This window comes from Oryzias latipes, chromosome 2 (genome assembly GCF_053564925.1).
Source record: "Oryzias latipes strain Hd-rR chromosome 2, Olatipes_Hd-rR_3.1".
NCBI lineage: Eukaryota > Metazoa > Chordata > Actinopteri > Beloniformes > Adrianichthyidae > Oryzias > Oryzias latipes.
In genome coordinates this window covers 12,213,133-12,229,698 of record NC_136238.1, presented here as the reverse complement: position 1 = coordinate 12,229,698, position 16,566 = coordinate 12,213,133, and the positions used below count along the sequence as shown (strand labels likewise).

Below are 16,566 nucleotides of genomic sequence, written 5' to 3'. Positions count from 1 at the left end.
AAAATTGGAGAAGGATAAATAAAATACAAAAAATTCATGTTTGGGAAGCATTTATTGTTCAAATTTCAGAACATTTTTAAGTTTTTATTCATTTTTTAAGCGAACGTGCTCTTTTAGAAGACAAAAAGGTAGAAGTTACATGACACTGCTTTTATTTTGACACAGTGATTTTTTTAAAAAGGGAAGTTCAGCAATTTGCTTAATGTCTTATGACTGTTCAAGCTGTTTTTCAGTAAAATTGGGCGATTTTAGTGGACAACTTCATTCGTGTTTGATTAATAATCTTTTCTTTATGTTGATATTTCCAAATACTGTCAAAAGCAACATCAGGTCCAAATCTTTTTTTTAATGTTTATTTTTTTTTACATTTTTTCTTACACATAATTAACCCACTTTAGGATTTAATAAATGAGGAAAATTAACTGTCTTTTGGATTTGATATATTTGATAACTAATGTTCTTATTTATCTTCTTATTTGAAGACAAATATAATAAAACGCTTTACAAAAATATTATCTATTCAAAACATGTAAGTGGTAAAAATATTTTTAAAAGCAGGCATTTATTTGCATGTTTTTGTATATAACAATGAATTAAAATGAAAAGAAAGCAATTGGTTTTAAAATCAATAATCTTCCTTTTTCCTCTTTTATTTAAATATTCATTAAGTTAGAGTTCCTCCTGCCCAATATATTCTAAAAATTGACCCACTTTTTCATACAAAATGAAATGCATTTCTTTCTGAAGATTAGCCCTTATAAACAAATCAAACATTCCAAAGTCTACTTTTTAATCAGAAAATAGTTACCTGGCATTCATCCTTCCTGACACTAGAGGCCAGTGTTGTCGCTCAAAGAACTGTGCGTTCCTGTAATACCGTCTGTGTATCTGTTGTTATTAACACATTTCACATTTTTTAGCAAATAATCACTAAACCTTTAAATAATGAACACTATTCAGAAGTGTCTTCTTAAGATAGCTGATTGCTGGAGGGATAATAAAAGAGTTATTTTCATATTAAGATATCCATTTGATCCAAACTTTAAATAATGACAGTAACTCAAGATTATCAGTCACATAAACTTGGAGGTTGGGTTAATTTGACTTTTAAATGCCATCTTCCGCCAATTACTTTGGTCCAACAAAGATGTCAATCATTAACAATGCCTTGCTGTTTTTTGTAGGTCATGACCCTGACCCCACACAAATATGTCAGAGATTTCCTTCAAGACATTTTGGTTAGTTCTGTACCAAGAAGTAACAGCAGCTTCTTCTTTGGTGGGTCTTTGTGCATCCTCACTGCTCAGACCCCCTTTGTTTTATGAACAGATTTTATGACACCCTCCTAGTTTGTTCCAATCTTCACCATGACCTGCCTCCTACTCTGGACCACAGCCAGCAGAACTCCACATTTTTGTTCCATTTTGTGCCTCATGTAGCCTAAAGAGTGGGGCGTGCTCGAAACAGCACTAACATGGACATGGTTTGGAGTGTAACAACACATAGCATGTTATTTTGTTCAGTAATTTAATGCACTTTTTACATCGCTAATGCTGCATTTTTTAACCCGAACAATCGGCGACCTCGCCATCCTCACACCGTCGAAATATTGGAACCAAAAGTTTATAACTTTCTTTAGGAAATAGAACGAAATGTTGGCAGAAAACAGCCTGAAGAGTGCCTCCTATTACAAGTTCAACTTTATAGACGGTCAATCTGCGCCATTTATGTGAAGTCATACAGTGGCAGCACTGTGACAACCTCAAAGGTCAAGCAAAGCATTTTTTGTTTAGTCAACTCTTGTGTAAGGATTTTGGTGACTCTCTGTAAACACTTGGGTGGTTTTATCCACTGTTTTGCTTACGGAGTGGTTTTCGTGCCATCATTCCAAGTGCACACTCTGCAAAAATGTATTTTGCACAATAAACTCAAAAATACCAAACATAACGAATTTTTACTCTTGAAACTGCGCTCAAAACATAGCAGGGCACCCCGTTACAGATATGCCACAAAAGACGATTGCCTTTGCTGATCACTGCTAATATCATTAGAGGTAAATTTGTCACTTTTTAAACCATCAATCATCCTGCTGGATCATTGAGGACATTGGCATGGAAACAGTCTGCTGGCATAAACTCTACCAACTACAAGCAGACTTTCTACTCTAGATGATCTGGTTTCTTACTGCACCAATTATTGCTACGGTCGTTTTGATAAACTGGCTCCACAATTCAAAATATTCATCAGCTGCTGGTTAATGATGCTCATTTGGTTTCATCTTTCCCTGCTCCACTGCTGATTTGCTCTAAACAGTCTTTCCTTAGTTGCAGAAACATCTTAACTCAACCAGATCCACCTTTAACTGGTTTGGCTCTCTCCATCACTGGTATAATCCATTTTTACTTCATTGGTTGAATGTTCCTGGGTCCAAATACTGTGATTCTTGAAAGATAATGGTTGCCTTCTAATATTTATGACCAATTTGCCTCCAGTTTTTGTTTTTGTTTTTTGCCTCATTTCTCTACTGAAACTACCACATTGAAAAGTTTTTCCTTCTGGCAGCTTTCCTGTTTTCTTCCTATGTGTTATCGTCTTGATTCTTCAATATTATTTAACTCACCCTCGTCCCTTACGGACTGGTTCACACCTCCTTTCTCAGTTTATTCAGCTAAACTCCTTCACTTCACTGTTACTTCCCCTAACTTTAGGCGTCCCCCAGGGTTCTATCCTAGGGCCGATACTTTTCATCCTTCTTAAATTTTTTCCCTTCAAGTGACACCCAGTTCTACATCTCCATCCATCCCAATCAACCTCTTTCCTGACACCTCCTCGACTGTCTCAATGAAATAAAATCCTGATTGATTTTCCCTTGTCTTAAACTGTATCCACCAAATCCACTTTAACGTACGATCCCATTTTACCAGTTATTGTCATCGTTCCCTCCATCTCATCATTTCGCTCTCCCCAAACTCAAACCTGTTCCAAACATCACACATGTGATCGGGAGCAAAAGGAGCTGTTGGAGACTTCAACAACACTCAAAACACTCTAAATTCTGTGTTTTTAATCCATTTTTACCAATTTAACAGACTTAGGAGTGCCTGCAAGGCATTTCATAAATAAAATGTGTTTTTGTTTTTATTTTCTGCTGGAGAAAAAGCAAAACAACAAAAAAGAGAAAGATTTTAGCCTGACAAATCGAACGACTGTGGACAGCAAACACAAACAATGCTGTTTGCGTTGTTTCCCCGAGTACAATTAGAAAAACACACAGTCTGTCCATTGTCAACAATAAGCTCTTTGTTCCTTCATTTGTTTATATCTTTGGTCAAAATGTGAGGTGTTGCTAATCCCGCCAAGGGAATGAATGTTTTTCCTATTGTTGAGATTATAGGTGGGGACTCATGCTGGAAAAACACATGTTCTGAGTGAGATTAAGGTCTAATAAATTCACCCCTTGTGCAAAAACAAGACAGACACACAAAAAAATGTCGCACACATTATTAAAAACCTGAGCAGTAGTGGACGGGGCAGGGATTAACCTTAATCTGCAGAATCAGATGTGTTTGTTGTTGGTTAAAAGGCCTCATCTATCACTGTGACACCTATCTAATCTGCTTGTTTGACAGATTACAGAAAAACAACCCCTGTGACTGCCACCCCCTACCAAACCATCATAACCCATCATCAAATCCTCTTTTTCAGCCTGTAAACTGCAACAACTTCATGTTGAATCTGCAAGAAGTACACTCAGTGGCCAGCAGGTGTCAGCATTTCCACACTTTTCGTCTGAATCAGTGACGAACTTAACATGAAGGAGTTTTTATTCATATTGGTCGTTTTAAGATGCAGGACAGGAACATTTCAATAGAATTTTAAAAGTAATGATTTGAAAAAATGTTTCCTTTTTTCCCCCATATACTATCTAAAAATGGACAGCGCGTTCCGGTTGGAGAGGAATACCCACAACCCAGGGGTTTAAAAATAGGCCACAACACTCAATTTATAATATGTGGGACGTCGATGTTTACAGTCCAATTGTTTTTTGTAAGAACAAAAAAATATTAATTAAAATGAGGCAATGGTTCAGTTTCGACTGATGATGTTTTGCCTAAACTTGTGACTAAAGGTTAATTTTCTCGCTTCGCTGTTGGATTTACCGGATTTCCACTGTGTTTGTTTGGGGAAGCGAAGGGAGGGCGGAGCAGCCTCTTTGAACGGCTGAGCCACCCAATGGGAAGCGAGGAAGCCGCGTGACGGACAGACACTGCCCCTGCGGTAGGTCCCGCCCCCCGTGACCAGGTTTTATTCCGTTTTTAGAGCAGCGGCGTCACATGTTGTTTTTCTCCGGCATCGAATCGGCCGAACAGAGCGGCGCGGACCGAAAGAAAACGGGCGCGAGCTTGTTTTTATTCATTTATTTTTGTTTTTCGAAACCGTAAGTTTGAACAGTAAGAAGGAAATAGGAGTTTGCGTGGAAAAAAAAGAAGAGGAAAATATGGCAAGCCCTCCGGCTACGGGAGGACACCTGTCATCCACCGGGACGAACGACGTGAAGAAGTGCGGATACCTGCGGAAGCAGAAACACGGACACCGGCGTTTCTTCGTGCTCCGGGAGCCCACGGGGAGCTCGCCCGCCCGCCTGGAGTACTACGAAAGCGAGAAGAAGTGGAGGAACAAGTCCGCCGCCAAGCGAGTCATAACGCTGGACTCCTGCTTGTGCGTAAACAAACGCGCCGACGCCAAACACAAGCACCTGGTCGCCCTCTACACCAAGGACGAGTACTTCGCCGTGGCTGCAGAAAACGAGCAGGAGCAGGAGAGCTGGTTCAGTGTTCTGACGGACCTCATTGCTGAGGGGAAAGCCTTTGACAGTCCCGCTTCCACATCCTCCTTAGTGGGGTTTGAGGAGGTCAGCTACGGACTGCTTTCATCCACAACACCTGTGTACAAGGAGGTGTGGCAGATCAACATGAAATCCAGAGGTTTGGGCCAGACCAAGAACCTCACCGGCGTCTACAGGTTGTGTTTGTCTGGCCGGAACATCAGCTTCGTGAAGCTGAACTCTGAAACGGCTGCAGTCACCCTGCAGCTCATGAACATCAGGAGGTGTGGCCACTCGGACAACTTCTTCTTCATAGAGGTGGGCCGGTCGGCCGTGACTGGACCGGGCGAGTTCTGGATGCAGGCTGAGGACTCTGTGGTGGCCCAAAACATCCACGAGACCATACTGGAGGCCATGAAAGCCATGAAGGAGCTGTCCGAGTTCAGGCCCAGGAGCAAGAGTCAGTCCGCCAGCACCAACCCCATATCCGTGCCAACGCGGCGCAACCTGAATAACCTCCCCCCCAGCCAGACTGGCCTGGTGAGAAGGTCCAGAACAGACAGCATGGCAGCCACTTCTCCGGGGAGGAGGTTTACATCCAGCCGGATTCGAACGTCCAGCGAAGGGGATGGAAGCGTGACGCGGCCCGTGTCCATGTCCATTTCGGTGGGTGGGAGTCCCACCAGCCTCAACTCTGGGAACCATCTCTGCGTTTTCCACACCCTGAGCAGTGGGCGCACCTGCAGGATGCTGGAGTCTGCCTCCAACCTCCATCACAGCCGCTCCATGCCCGTGTCCAACTCCCCTCCAGCCGCCTCCAGCCCCGTCAGCTCATCTCCCCGGTTAGGGACCACCATCTCCACCCCCGACAAAGCCCGGCGGCCTTTCAGCTGCAGCGCCTCCATCTCCGGCTCCCTCAGCGACACCGCTTTCATGCTTTGCGATGATTTCAGCTCCAGCCCATGTGAGCCAAAATTCCTCTCCCTGACTCGTAGTGACACCCCAGACTCCCTTGCCAGCACGCCACCGTCCCGCGACACCAGCGACTCCTACGGTTACATTGTAATGGAGGGATCCAGGTGTGGCGGCGGGGTTGAAAGTCTGGGGAATGACAAGGTTTACAGGAAGCGGACACACTCCCTGACGACGCCACGGCAACAGAGGGTGGCAGCGCCGCTTGCTTCTGCCTCCTTGGACGAGTACACGCTCATGAGGATGGCCCAGGGCCAGAGCTCTCACTCTGCCTCCCCCAAAGTCTGCTACCCAGAGGACTATGGAGACATCGAGATCGGTTCATCCAGGAGCTCCAGTAGCAACCTCGGCGACGATGGTTACATGCCCATGACGCCAGGCGTAGCACCTCCATCTGGCAAAGCCGACAACTACGTAGCCATGAGCCCGATGTGTGTATCTGCACCAAAACAGATCGTAAACCCCAGGGTGCATCCCCAGGCTGCCGTCAACGGCGGCTACAAGACCCAGTCGCCCTGCAGCGGCTCTCTGGAGGATAACGGCTACATGAGGATGTGGTGTGGCTCCAAATCTTCCGTCGAGAGCCCCGACAGGCAGGCCGAATACATGAACATGTCCCCCGGAAACCCGCCTCCTCTGCAGACTCCACCTGACTATGGAGAACCGGTGGCGATTCGACCGATCTATCAGAGCGGTTCCCTCACGCTTCCTGCCAAGCTTCAGCCCAGGAATGAAGATGACGGCCAGTATGTGCTCATGAGCCCCCAGAGCTCCCGGCAACAGCCAGGGGAGTCTGACTATTACTCAGTGATGCAGCTAACATCACCGCTGAGTCCCTCTGTTCCCTCTCCGGGCAGACACAACCGAGCGGAGAACCTGCAGTACCGGGGGAGGCTGGGCCGGCCCAACAGACTTTCTCTGGACATGTTGAGGACCCTGCCCAGCATGAACGAACTTCCCGGTGAGCCCAGGAGCCCCGGCGAGTACATCAACATCGACTTCAGCAGCGGCAGATCCTCGCCGCCCTCCATCACCTCCACAGAGAGTCAGCCGTCATCGCTAAGCTCGAGTGGCGGGGGTCAGGGGAGGCCGTCCCTGACAGACTACATCAATCTGGATTTGGGCTCCCGTTTACCCAGGGGAGCTGACGCTCCTGCTGAGCGCCTGGACACGCTCCCAGAGTTATCCTCCTGCCCCTGCTCTGAGGATGGAGAGGACCAAGAGGATTGTGGGAAAACGATGCTTGGGGAGGACGTGAAGACTGACTACACTGAGATGACCTTTGGGTTGACCTCTCCACAACTGGTCTGTCAGAACCCATCAAGGTATGTTGTTGCATCACTTTGATCCGAATCGATCTTGTTTCAAAGAAGTAAAAAATAATATTGTCGCATTTCAGCTGTCAAAGCGCTAGGCAGCTCTCTTGGGAGGACCAAAGCGTCCAGGAGCGCATCGGAGTCTTCCTCCTCGGCGCCACAGTGGACCCAGACTGCTCCGCCAAGGTAGTCCGGGCCAACCCGCAGGGGCGTCGGCGCCACAGCTCGGAGACCTTCTCCTCCACCGCCACGGTGACCCCGGTCTTCCCATCCTTCGCCCGTGGCGACAACGTGAAGCGGCCCAGCTCGGTGGAGAACATCTCGTCCCGGAGCAGCGAGTGCTCGGACGAGGAGTCCGGCAGCCCGGTGACCCGGCAGAGCCTGACCGCCTTCCCGACCGGACTGAGCTACATCGCCATGAACCTGCTGGAAACGAGGGATGTGGAGAAATGTGGCGACTTGGTGGGCTTCAAGCCTGCCAGCAGCTGCAAAGGAGGCATCAATGGATTACACAGTGCGCCGTACGCCTGCCTGGGCTTTCAGGAGGCTGCAACCACTGCCAAAGGTGGGTGCACTGTTAAACCCTTATTTTATTTTGAATATAGATGATGCAACAGTGTTTTAAAGGGTTAATCAATTTTTCTAAAGTTAAAGTTTCCTAAAAAGCTTGCATACATATTTGTTTGTATATAAAACATGTTTTTTTAGGAAAATATCCATGTGTTACAAGTCTATAGGGAAATAGTGCCTGTACAGTTGACGGACTGGATGGTGGGGGTGAAAAAAAGATGAGAGCTTGTTGTTGCGTTTCCGCTCTACAGATGCTGCTTTCACGTACACATTCTTGGCTCAGAATTCCCAGTTTGTCTTTTTTTTCTTTTTAAAGTCACCTTTCACCTTAAAACCAAAACAAAAACGGCACGAGGCTGTTGTTTGCATCGCTTGAGATAAAATAGGATCTTTACAGCTATTACCCAATAGGTAATAGGTTGCCCGGTGTTTCGGGGCCAAAGTGCGTTGTGATTGTGGCATTTCCCAGCGCACTTGAACTTCGCAGAGAGCTGTCTTGAAACGTGACCGGGCTGGCATCTGGAAGTAAACAAGCTCCGTGGCTGCGGGTTGTTTCCGTAAAATGAACGACAAATACATTATCAACAAATAGATGATTTTATTTAAATAAATAAAAAAAGTAATAAATGTTTGATGTCTCGATGAAATAAGTTTGTTGTGGTCGTTTCAGCGGCTGTAAAAACACAGCAAAGTACGTGTACCTCGTATGTGCTTCCGAGCACGTAGATGGGTATGCAGGGGCGTGTTTAAGGGGGTGATGGAAGAGCCGACCCCCCCTCCCCCCGCGCGCGCTTGTCCTCGTGCGCGGGGGGAGGGGGGGCAGGTAACTTGAGGTCACAGCAGTGCATTCCTGTCTGAGCTGGTTTGAACAGTTGCCCTGTTTTTGTCTTCTGGCTTTCATTTCAGCCCCCCTGTAATTTATGCTCCCTTTTAAAATGGTTTGTTTACACTTTTAGTGCCGTGAAAATATTTGAATGGTTTCAATAAAGCCTGGGGGGAAGGAGGAACATGCATGTGGGATTCCTGCACGTATGCATGCAAAGCCAGTGCTGTGTTTTTTGTTTTTTATTTCCCAGAATCCTCTTTTTTTGTTGTTGTTCTTTTTGCATGTGCAGGGGTTGCCTGTAAGTGCGTGCATAATGTTGTGGGACGGCACGTGCGCTCTGCTGTCCCTCTGCCTCATAAGGCGCTGCACTTACCAGGAGGAGGATGGGGGGGGGGCTTTTTAAAAGGCAACAACAAACCAGCCTCCCTTTGACCAAGGTGCATTCTGGGAGAGCAGGAAGAAGCTTGTTTACCAAATGCGCCAATGCAGCACTGAGCGGTGAGCCAGGGTGACGGAGGTCAAAGCAGACCGCAGGCTTTCTGGCGACGGGCCCCGGGGCTGAGGGCGTTGGGTTTGTGTTTGTCGGGACGCCTGGGCCTAGGCGGCTGCGCTCTCTCTCTGACCCAAAACCCGCAGAGTTTCCATTCCAGCCAGACACCCCTGCTGATGAATTAATCCTCTCACTGGTGAGGCGTTCAGAGGGGGACTGGCAGTTTCACCTCCCAAATTCTGCTGCTTTTTTAATTGCTGAACTCCTCCAAGGTGTTTGTTTACCCTGACCATGTGACTGCTGTCTCCAGCTCAGCCAGGTGGATGTTCTGTACCAGACTCAGATTAGCAAAGTCAGCCGTCTCCTGTTTCTCCTCTTCATCTGACTAAGACTCCAATCTGACGCCAGCCGCCAAGCCTTCTTTGACGATTAAAGACCCACTCTAAAGCATTATCAGAACAATAGCCCAAATAAAAGAACCAGTGTCGTTTTCTAAAATATAGTTTCTGCAGAGCGACATTCATTCAGTTGAAATTCACCTCTGAGTTGTGAGCAGGACCGCTGGCATGGAGCAACCCCACCCCTCTCCCATCGTCACCCATAACTGAGAGCTCTCTGTTTCCATGCTCTTCTGCTAGCTTACAGCCTTTCACACCCTCAAGCGTACTTTACCGGTTCAACAAAAACAGTGAGCAATGTTGGCTACCTGTACAGTTTTAAGCCAGTTTTCTGACAAGGGAAGACATAAATGGATCTACCGTATTTTCCGCACTATAGGGCACACCGCCACTGAATTGTCTATTTTTGAACCTATGTCATTTAATAGGTGCACTAAAATATGAGGCGTGTTAAGCGAGATAAGAGTCGGAGAAAAGTTCGTTGGTTAAACTTGAATGACTGCGTTTACAGTAACTTAAAACCTTGTTAGTTGCACGCTGCACGTTAGCCCAGTTAGAGGAGATAGCCACGTTAGGAGTGTTAGCCGCGTTAGCGTACCTGCAATACCTGTAACTCCCAACCTTGTTTGCAACACTTAAAAAAATTGACCAGTACCGCTATAACAAACGGTACTGTGACTAACTTAATTCCCAACCTTGTTAGTAACATATAATTAAAATAAAAAAACATATTACAACATGCTACATGTTAGCCACATTAGCATATTCACAAAAATGCCCAACCTTGTTTGCAACACGAATAAAAATAGACAGATACTGCTAAAACGCACGTTACTCTGACTACGGTAACTCCCAACCTTGTTAACACGTAAAAAAGAAGTCTGATACCGCTATAGCCGCATTAGCATATTCACACCAACACTTAACATTGTTGACTGACATTGTGACAGATCGCCGTGTACCTCTCGAAAATTGCTTTAATTGCTTGTGGCCCACCTTGCGTATTTTCTACGTAACAATTGCGCTCCTTTTCCGATGGCATTTTTTAAATATCTGGTCCTGATTCACAACAATTTGAATAAAGAAATTCTCAGAAAATGCGATTTTTAAATATAATTTTTTGCCACGTGAACATGATAAAAACACCAAAAACACAATTTTCATTGGGGTCTTTTCTGGCAAATCCCACCGCTCTACTAGTTGGCAATGGAATTGCACGTTGCACATCCTTTCTTGCTCACTAATGACAGCCCGCCATCTGCTACGGCCAGAGCACTGCGTCCCGGCGTGCGTAGGCGGATTTGAGACACCGGCGTGCAACTGCTAAAATCCTGCTTTCCCGTAACGTCACTCATTTTTCTGCACGGCAGATGATGTCACGGCGGGAGTTTGACCTGCATGACCGGGCTGCACGGCCAAGCTGTACTCGACAGGGGGGAGGAGTCTACCTAAAGCTTCGGTCAGGACCCTGGCTGTGGGTCAAAGGTGCCTTCAAATGGCAACTGCTAATTTTTTAGTTCTACCAGCTCTTTTAGCCAATTATGGTGAACTTGGTCCCAAACCTGGAACCACCTGAATCCAGTAATCGTGGAAAACGTGTGATTGTCCTGGGTATTTAGGAGGTCTTACTGTAAACACATCCGTTACTTCTCTGAAACCGATTCGGCATCTCCAAAAATGTCTCATCGCTACGCCTCCTTTCATGTCCGGCGTGAACGGAATTGCACCCAAAGGCAACCATCAATGGTGTCCATCGGCCTTTTGTCCATGTGCCGCGTGGCCTCAAAGGGCACACCAGCTGTTTTGAAACTTGTTTACCTCGGAACGGGGGCGTAACAGCCAAGGATGGGGGGGGTGGCAACGCGGTGATGCCGCGTTACGTGATATGTAGGGAACAGGCGTGCACACGTCAACCCCTGCAGGCTCCTGTGTCAGAGTTTCCAGGCAGCGAGCAGTTTCTCTGCGAGTGTGTGTGTCACAGCTCAGAGAGGCGAAGGGGGGCTAAAGTAGGCCGGGATGTTCCAGGCAGAAGTGCAACGCGTCGGCAGCGTTCCCCACGTTCAGCCGGCGCGCGGCTGCAGATGAGATTACATCCACCATCGGATGAGATTGGACGGCCAGGGGTCGATCAGGGAGAGTAACCTGCACGGTCATCAGCTGGGGGAATACGCGGGGCGATTACAAATCCATCAAACGTCACCCTGTCTGCGGGAATCAAGTTAGGCTGCAGCGCGTGCATCGCATGTTTACACTCCAGAAGCGCCAACTTTTTAGGAACTCTGAAGGAAATTGCAGATTTTCGAGGTCATCCAGCCGCTTCTTTGCCCCTCCCCCAAATAATACCAACATCTGCTGCAGCACAAATGCAGTTCCTGCTTGTTTCACACCACAGATGCTGCTGTTCTGCTTGTTGCTTGGTCCTCCGGTGCTCGCTGTGTCCATAGCAACAAGGCAGCCCCCCCCCCCAACCCCCATCGCTTTACATCCCAGATTATGCAATTAAAGCTGTTGCAGAAAAGCCCCCCCCCTCCTTTAGCTGACTGTACAATCACATAGAAGAGGAATGATAAGGTTAGACTCTTAAGAACAGAAAAATGGTTTTCAGTTCTTTAGGTTTGATGTAAAAGAACAAACTGTACCGAACCAACTGTTCAAGATATGGAACCGAAATCAGGCTCCTTGTTTTTGTGGCTCATTAACACTAATCCGAGTCTGTGAATGAGTTCACGCTGTACGCCGGCGCCGTAACACGGTGTTCCCTCCGTCCTCCCGCGGCTGCCGTCTCAAAGGTCTGCTTAATTGGCGCTGGTGGTGTTTGTGAGAACACAATCGGATGTCGTTCTGGGACAGAGATGGAGTACATGTACATTTCAAAACATTTTTTTCACACGTATGTTGTTTTAAAAAAAATAATTTTCAGTCATCTTTATCATTCTTTTTCGGTATTTATTCAATCAATATTTCTTCTCATTTCTGTTGTTCAAATGATTATAGTGCGCTCCTTACGTTTAGCTCAACTCGAAATTAATTTTTGAACAGTGGGAGCGTAGCTTGTAGGGGAACCTTATGGGCGTCCTGCGGGCACTTTGTGTACTTCATTTGTGCAGGGTCAGTAAGGGGCTAGTAATGGTAACGCCTAGAATATGCATGGCATGTGTGTGGCATAAGAGTACCACACAAAAGCATTACCTGTAAGTCATAAGTATGTCCAACTTACATTAGCCTTACCACTACCTCACGATACGGTTACCACACGCATAATAATCGTACGTTACATTTTTAATAATGTTCAAGGGACAAGACACCGGCACACCCCTTCAGGTGCGCCTCTAACCAGCTACTCTTCTTTACAACCCTCCACAACCGAAAAACCTACAGCACCTGTACGGGTCAACCCCTGTACGGGTGCATGCGACTAAACCATAATTTTGTGTACAATTCAAATGTTACATGTTTCAGTCTTCTAATTCTTCTATATATTTTTTTTTTGTGTCGTCTTTTCCAGACTGAAGCCCGGATCGTCATCTGACTTTACTGAGCTGCTACTATGAAACCGCAAACAAAACAGGGTGAAAACAAACTTGAGTCCAGCCGCTGGGCCTCGATGGCCTAAAAGGGACTGTCTGGACCATCAGGATGGCAAATGCCTAAAAACACAGAACGCACTCACACAAGAAAAACAAGCAGGTCACCTATCCATAGAGAGAAACCGCTGAAGGGCGGGACAGGTGTGTCTTCTGCACGTCGGGTCGGTACGTCTCCTGTTTCCTGCACTTTGAGAGGCCATTTCTCCTGTGACCCAGATCTTGGCACAAGCACAGAGGCAAAGATAGTCAGACAATAAAAGAGCTCTAATGGTACCCAGATGCTATTTATTTACTGGAGGGTAGTTTTTATGTTGGTGTGTAAGTCTGCATTTCGAAGACAAAAGAAACTAGTATGCCAGTGAACAATGAAAACTGCTACAAGTCCTCGGAAATGACAGTACCAAGGTACACTGAGCGTAAAAATATGAAATATATATATATATATGATTAGATATTTTATTTATTTTTGGATGCTGAATGTCTGATTGGACATGCCCGATGCCTTAATGTGCATACTGACCTTATGTTTTCTATGAAATAAGAGATAAATATTCTATTATGTTTGCTCTATATATTGTTATTGTCTTGAGAAAAGCAAAATGCCTCGTTTACCATTTAAAATATATATTATGTCAGAAATTTAAAGTGAGGCTGTGTGAAATCCAATTTATTCTATTAATATCAAAGTATTTTCTTAATTATTCTAACCCAGTTTAATATTTTTGTCCGAAATTATATTTCTAGATGTCTAATAATAGTCGTGCATTCATTTATGAATCAGCTCAGACACTACGACAACTGGCACTGTACCTCCCATAGTTCCTCAGTCAATTGAGCCCGAAAACTTCACACACTCCTACCTTCAAGCCAATGGCCAGCTCCACGCGGGCCACCATGCTGTGAAATCATTTGACTCTACAGCTGCCGAGGTGACCATGGGGGGGCGGAGCCAGGGTAAACTGTAGAAACTGGAGGCACAGCTGTGGCGGTTTCAGGTCAGCCACTAGTAGCCGGAGAGAAAGTCGCTCTCAGGGTAGGAGGGTCTCGTGGAAAAGGGACCTACAGTCACATCTGGCACCGTCACTGAACACTCGTTAGCTTGGAAAACGATGTACAAGTAATAGTCGCAAATATGTATAATTATGTAAAGCAAGACCATGTTACGTAGTTACGACACAATAAGGCGATATATATATAAAAAAAATCAGCGAACAGTTATAGCAAGTATTACACAACGATAGCTAACTAGCTAATATTTGCCAACACAATTAGCTACTAGCTTGTAGCTACTTTACGAAATTCCTAACAAACTTTTATCTTAAATAGGAACTCGGTCTTCTTTCAACATTTTTGTTTCAGTTTATTTATTTTTTTTATTTATTTTCTTTTACAACTGAGAGAACTGTTTGACATTAACTAGATTCACCAGGGACAATGTATGATGGCTAAGTTAAGAAAAAAACAAAACAATTATGCAAATTATTTGTTCCTTCAAATGCAAATAGCAGTGTCTACCAACTTGCTCATTTAAGCAGTATTTTGCTTATGTTTTCAAAATTGTTATTTAAAATTGCAAGCTTTGAAGGAACATGTACAAAATATCATATAATTCCAAAAAAGTTGCATGGTCTTGTTTTAATTCCAGAGAAGCGAGCACTAGCTTAAATCCGCACTTTTAACCAAGCTACCCCGCAATGGCTGCCAGGTTTTTTATTTAAAAAATCCCTCTTTCAGTACAGTGACTGTACCGCCTCCAACTGGCTCACAACCCTTTTTGTTTGACAGTAAATTGGAAAATTCAAAAGGTCTGAATGTATTGCTGAGCTGGTGGGAACACCATTGATTTAAACTGGTTTTGACAAGTGTTATATTATTGTAGTTTTGTACCATGCGCCGCTGTGGTATCTATTTATCTTTAGAATTTTGACTGTAAATTATGTACATAAAAGTAACTTTAACTAAATAATAATTATATCTAGAGTACTTAGATTTGACCTGAAATGATATTCCTGTGTAAAGACTTTGGCTACAGATTTTTAAAAGGGGTTTTACAGTATATTCTATGCTTTTTCTCCCTCAAAGTCTATGAACAAAAGTTTAAATTGTTTATTTTCTTATAGAAATCTTTTTGCCTTGTCTACACATTTTACCCAATGGCATATGCAATAGTGACATGAGTAAAAGAAATTAGTTTACAACAGTGGAACCAAATGTACCATTTTTTTTTAATATTATTTTTTTTTTATCAGTTGATGATTAGCGGGAGACATTTTTTCCGCTACCTTTTACATTTTTCTTCTCTGCCAAGTGTTATGCTTTGGGGAAGAATTTCCCTGTTTCAGTGTCTATGAATGGATTTACAGATCGATCTTGGATTGACTCAGTTTGAATGTTTGTTTGTTTTTTGTCTTCCTCATACTTTTGTACATACTTACATATAATGTTTATTGTGATGCTCACAAAAGATTTTTAAATTCTAGTAGTAAAGTATTGCTTTTGTCTGTATTAATTATGGATAGAAACAGAAATAAATGACTTTATTTAAAGATTTAAACTTTGTTCTTCTTTTTTCCCCCCACCAAACTTTTAAAAAAACTGCATTTTTGGGGCAATAAGCGAAAATATCTGCTGGAATCTCATCAAGTAAAAACACAATTAAAGTTCACAAGCCTTGAATCCGAAGTACCTTTAAGCCCGAGTCTTGTTTTTATTATTGTTTTATTTTTTAATTTATTATGTTTCAGGTAGAGCACAAGCAAGCCCAGACCATGACTCTCCCACCTCCCATATTGAATGATTGTTTTTTAAACTCCTTTCAAAAAATTCTGCCAAAGTTTGGAGGAAAATCCAGATGTTTTCATCAAACATGTGAAGGTTGTTATTTTCATTTTTTTTGTGTTTTGCTCCATAGACATTCTCTTGATCCATGCTTGCCAGCTACTTCACAATTAAACCATGGATTTTCACTCAATTCATCTCAAATCAAAATACTAACATTTATCTGAAACATCTGCTCAAATATTATGTATCTGTCAGCCAAATAGCTTCCTGCCTGGAAAAGAGGATATCCCACCTCCATCCTGTGAGGATGGAGGAGCTTTCCTTTTTAACTTTCTCCTCTTGTTGATTACACTTCGGACACTTGCAGAAGCAGGAAGCTCTTTTCGAGCCAAAGACTTCCTGCCAAGCAATGCTTTTGTAGAGGATTATGTAGGCGGCGATCAGAGGTCAGGAAGTTGAGTTCAAGCAGTAAACATGTCGTTACGCCATCTTTGTCGCTGACACATGAAGATGTCCTGCCTGATCGTTCATGATCACTGCTGGAACGGTTTGCTTTAGAAAAGCTTAAAGAGACTCTTCCAACTAAAGCCCTTTTTTTATATCTGACAGTATACTCTGGCACAGATATGGGTGTGCTCACCTGTCGATAAAAAGAAATAAAAAAGAAAGAGAACACACCCATAATAATTATGTAACTGTGCACAAATTTATCTGTAATAAAACCCAAACAGCTGATTAATAGAAATATTTACCACCTCATGTGTCTCGTGCATAAAAAATGTGGACATGTGGTACATTTAT

The 16,566-nt window shown here is 44.3% G+C and overlaps 1 protein-coding gene across 2 annotated transcripts; it reads left to right on the top strand.

Moving 5' to 3' along the window:
- Positions 1-4,262: 4,262 nt before the first annotated feature.
- On the top strand, positions 4,263-15,538 carry LOC101174984 (insulin receptor substrate 2). Of its 2 annotated transcripts, XM_078932547.1 has the most exons (4): positions 4,314-6,543; positions 6,655-7,122; positions 7,197-7,678; positions 12,903-15,538. In XM_078932547.1, exons 1-4 carry the CDS (start codon positions 4,499-4,501, stop codon positions 12,905-12,907), a joined length of 3,000 nt encoding a protein of 999 aa, XP_078788673.1. In that variant the 5' UTR covers positions 4,314-4,498; the 3' UTR covers positions 12,908-15,538. The 2 variants fall into 2 exon arrangements, with proteins under 2 accessions (XP_011482770.1, XP_078788673.1); XM_011484468.4 differs by having other exon boundaries at positions 4,263-7,122.
- Positions 15,539-16,566: the final 1,028 nt, after the last annotated feature.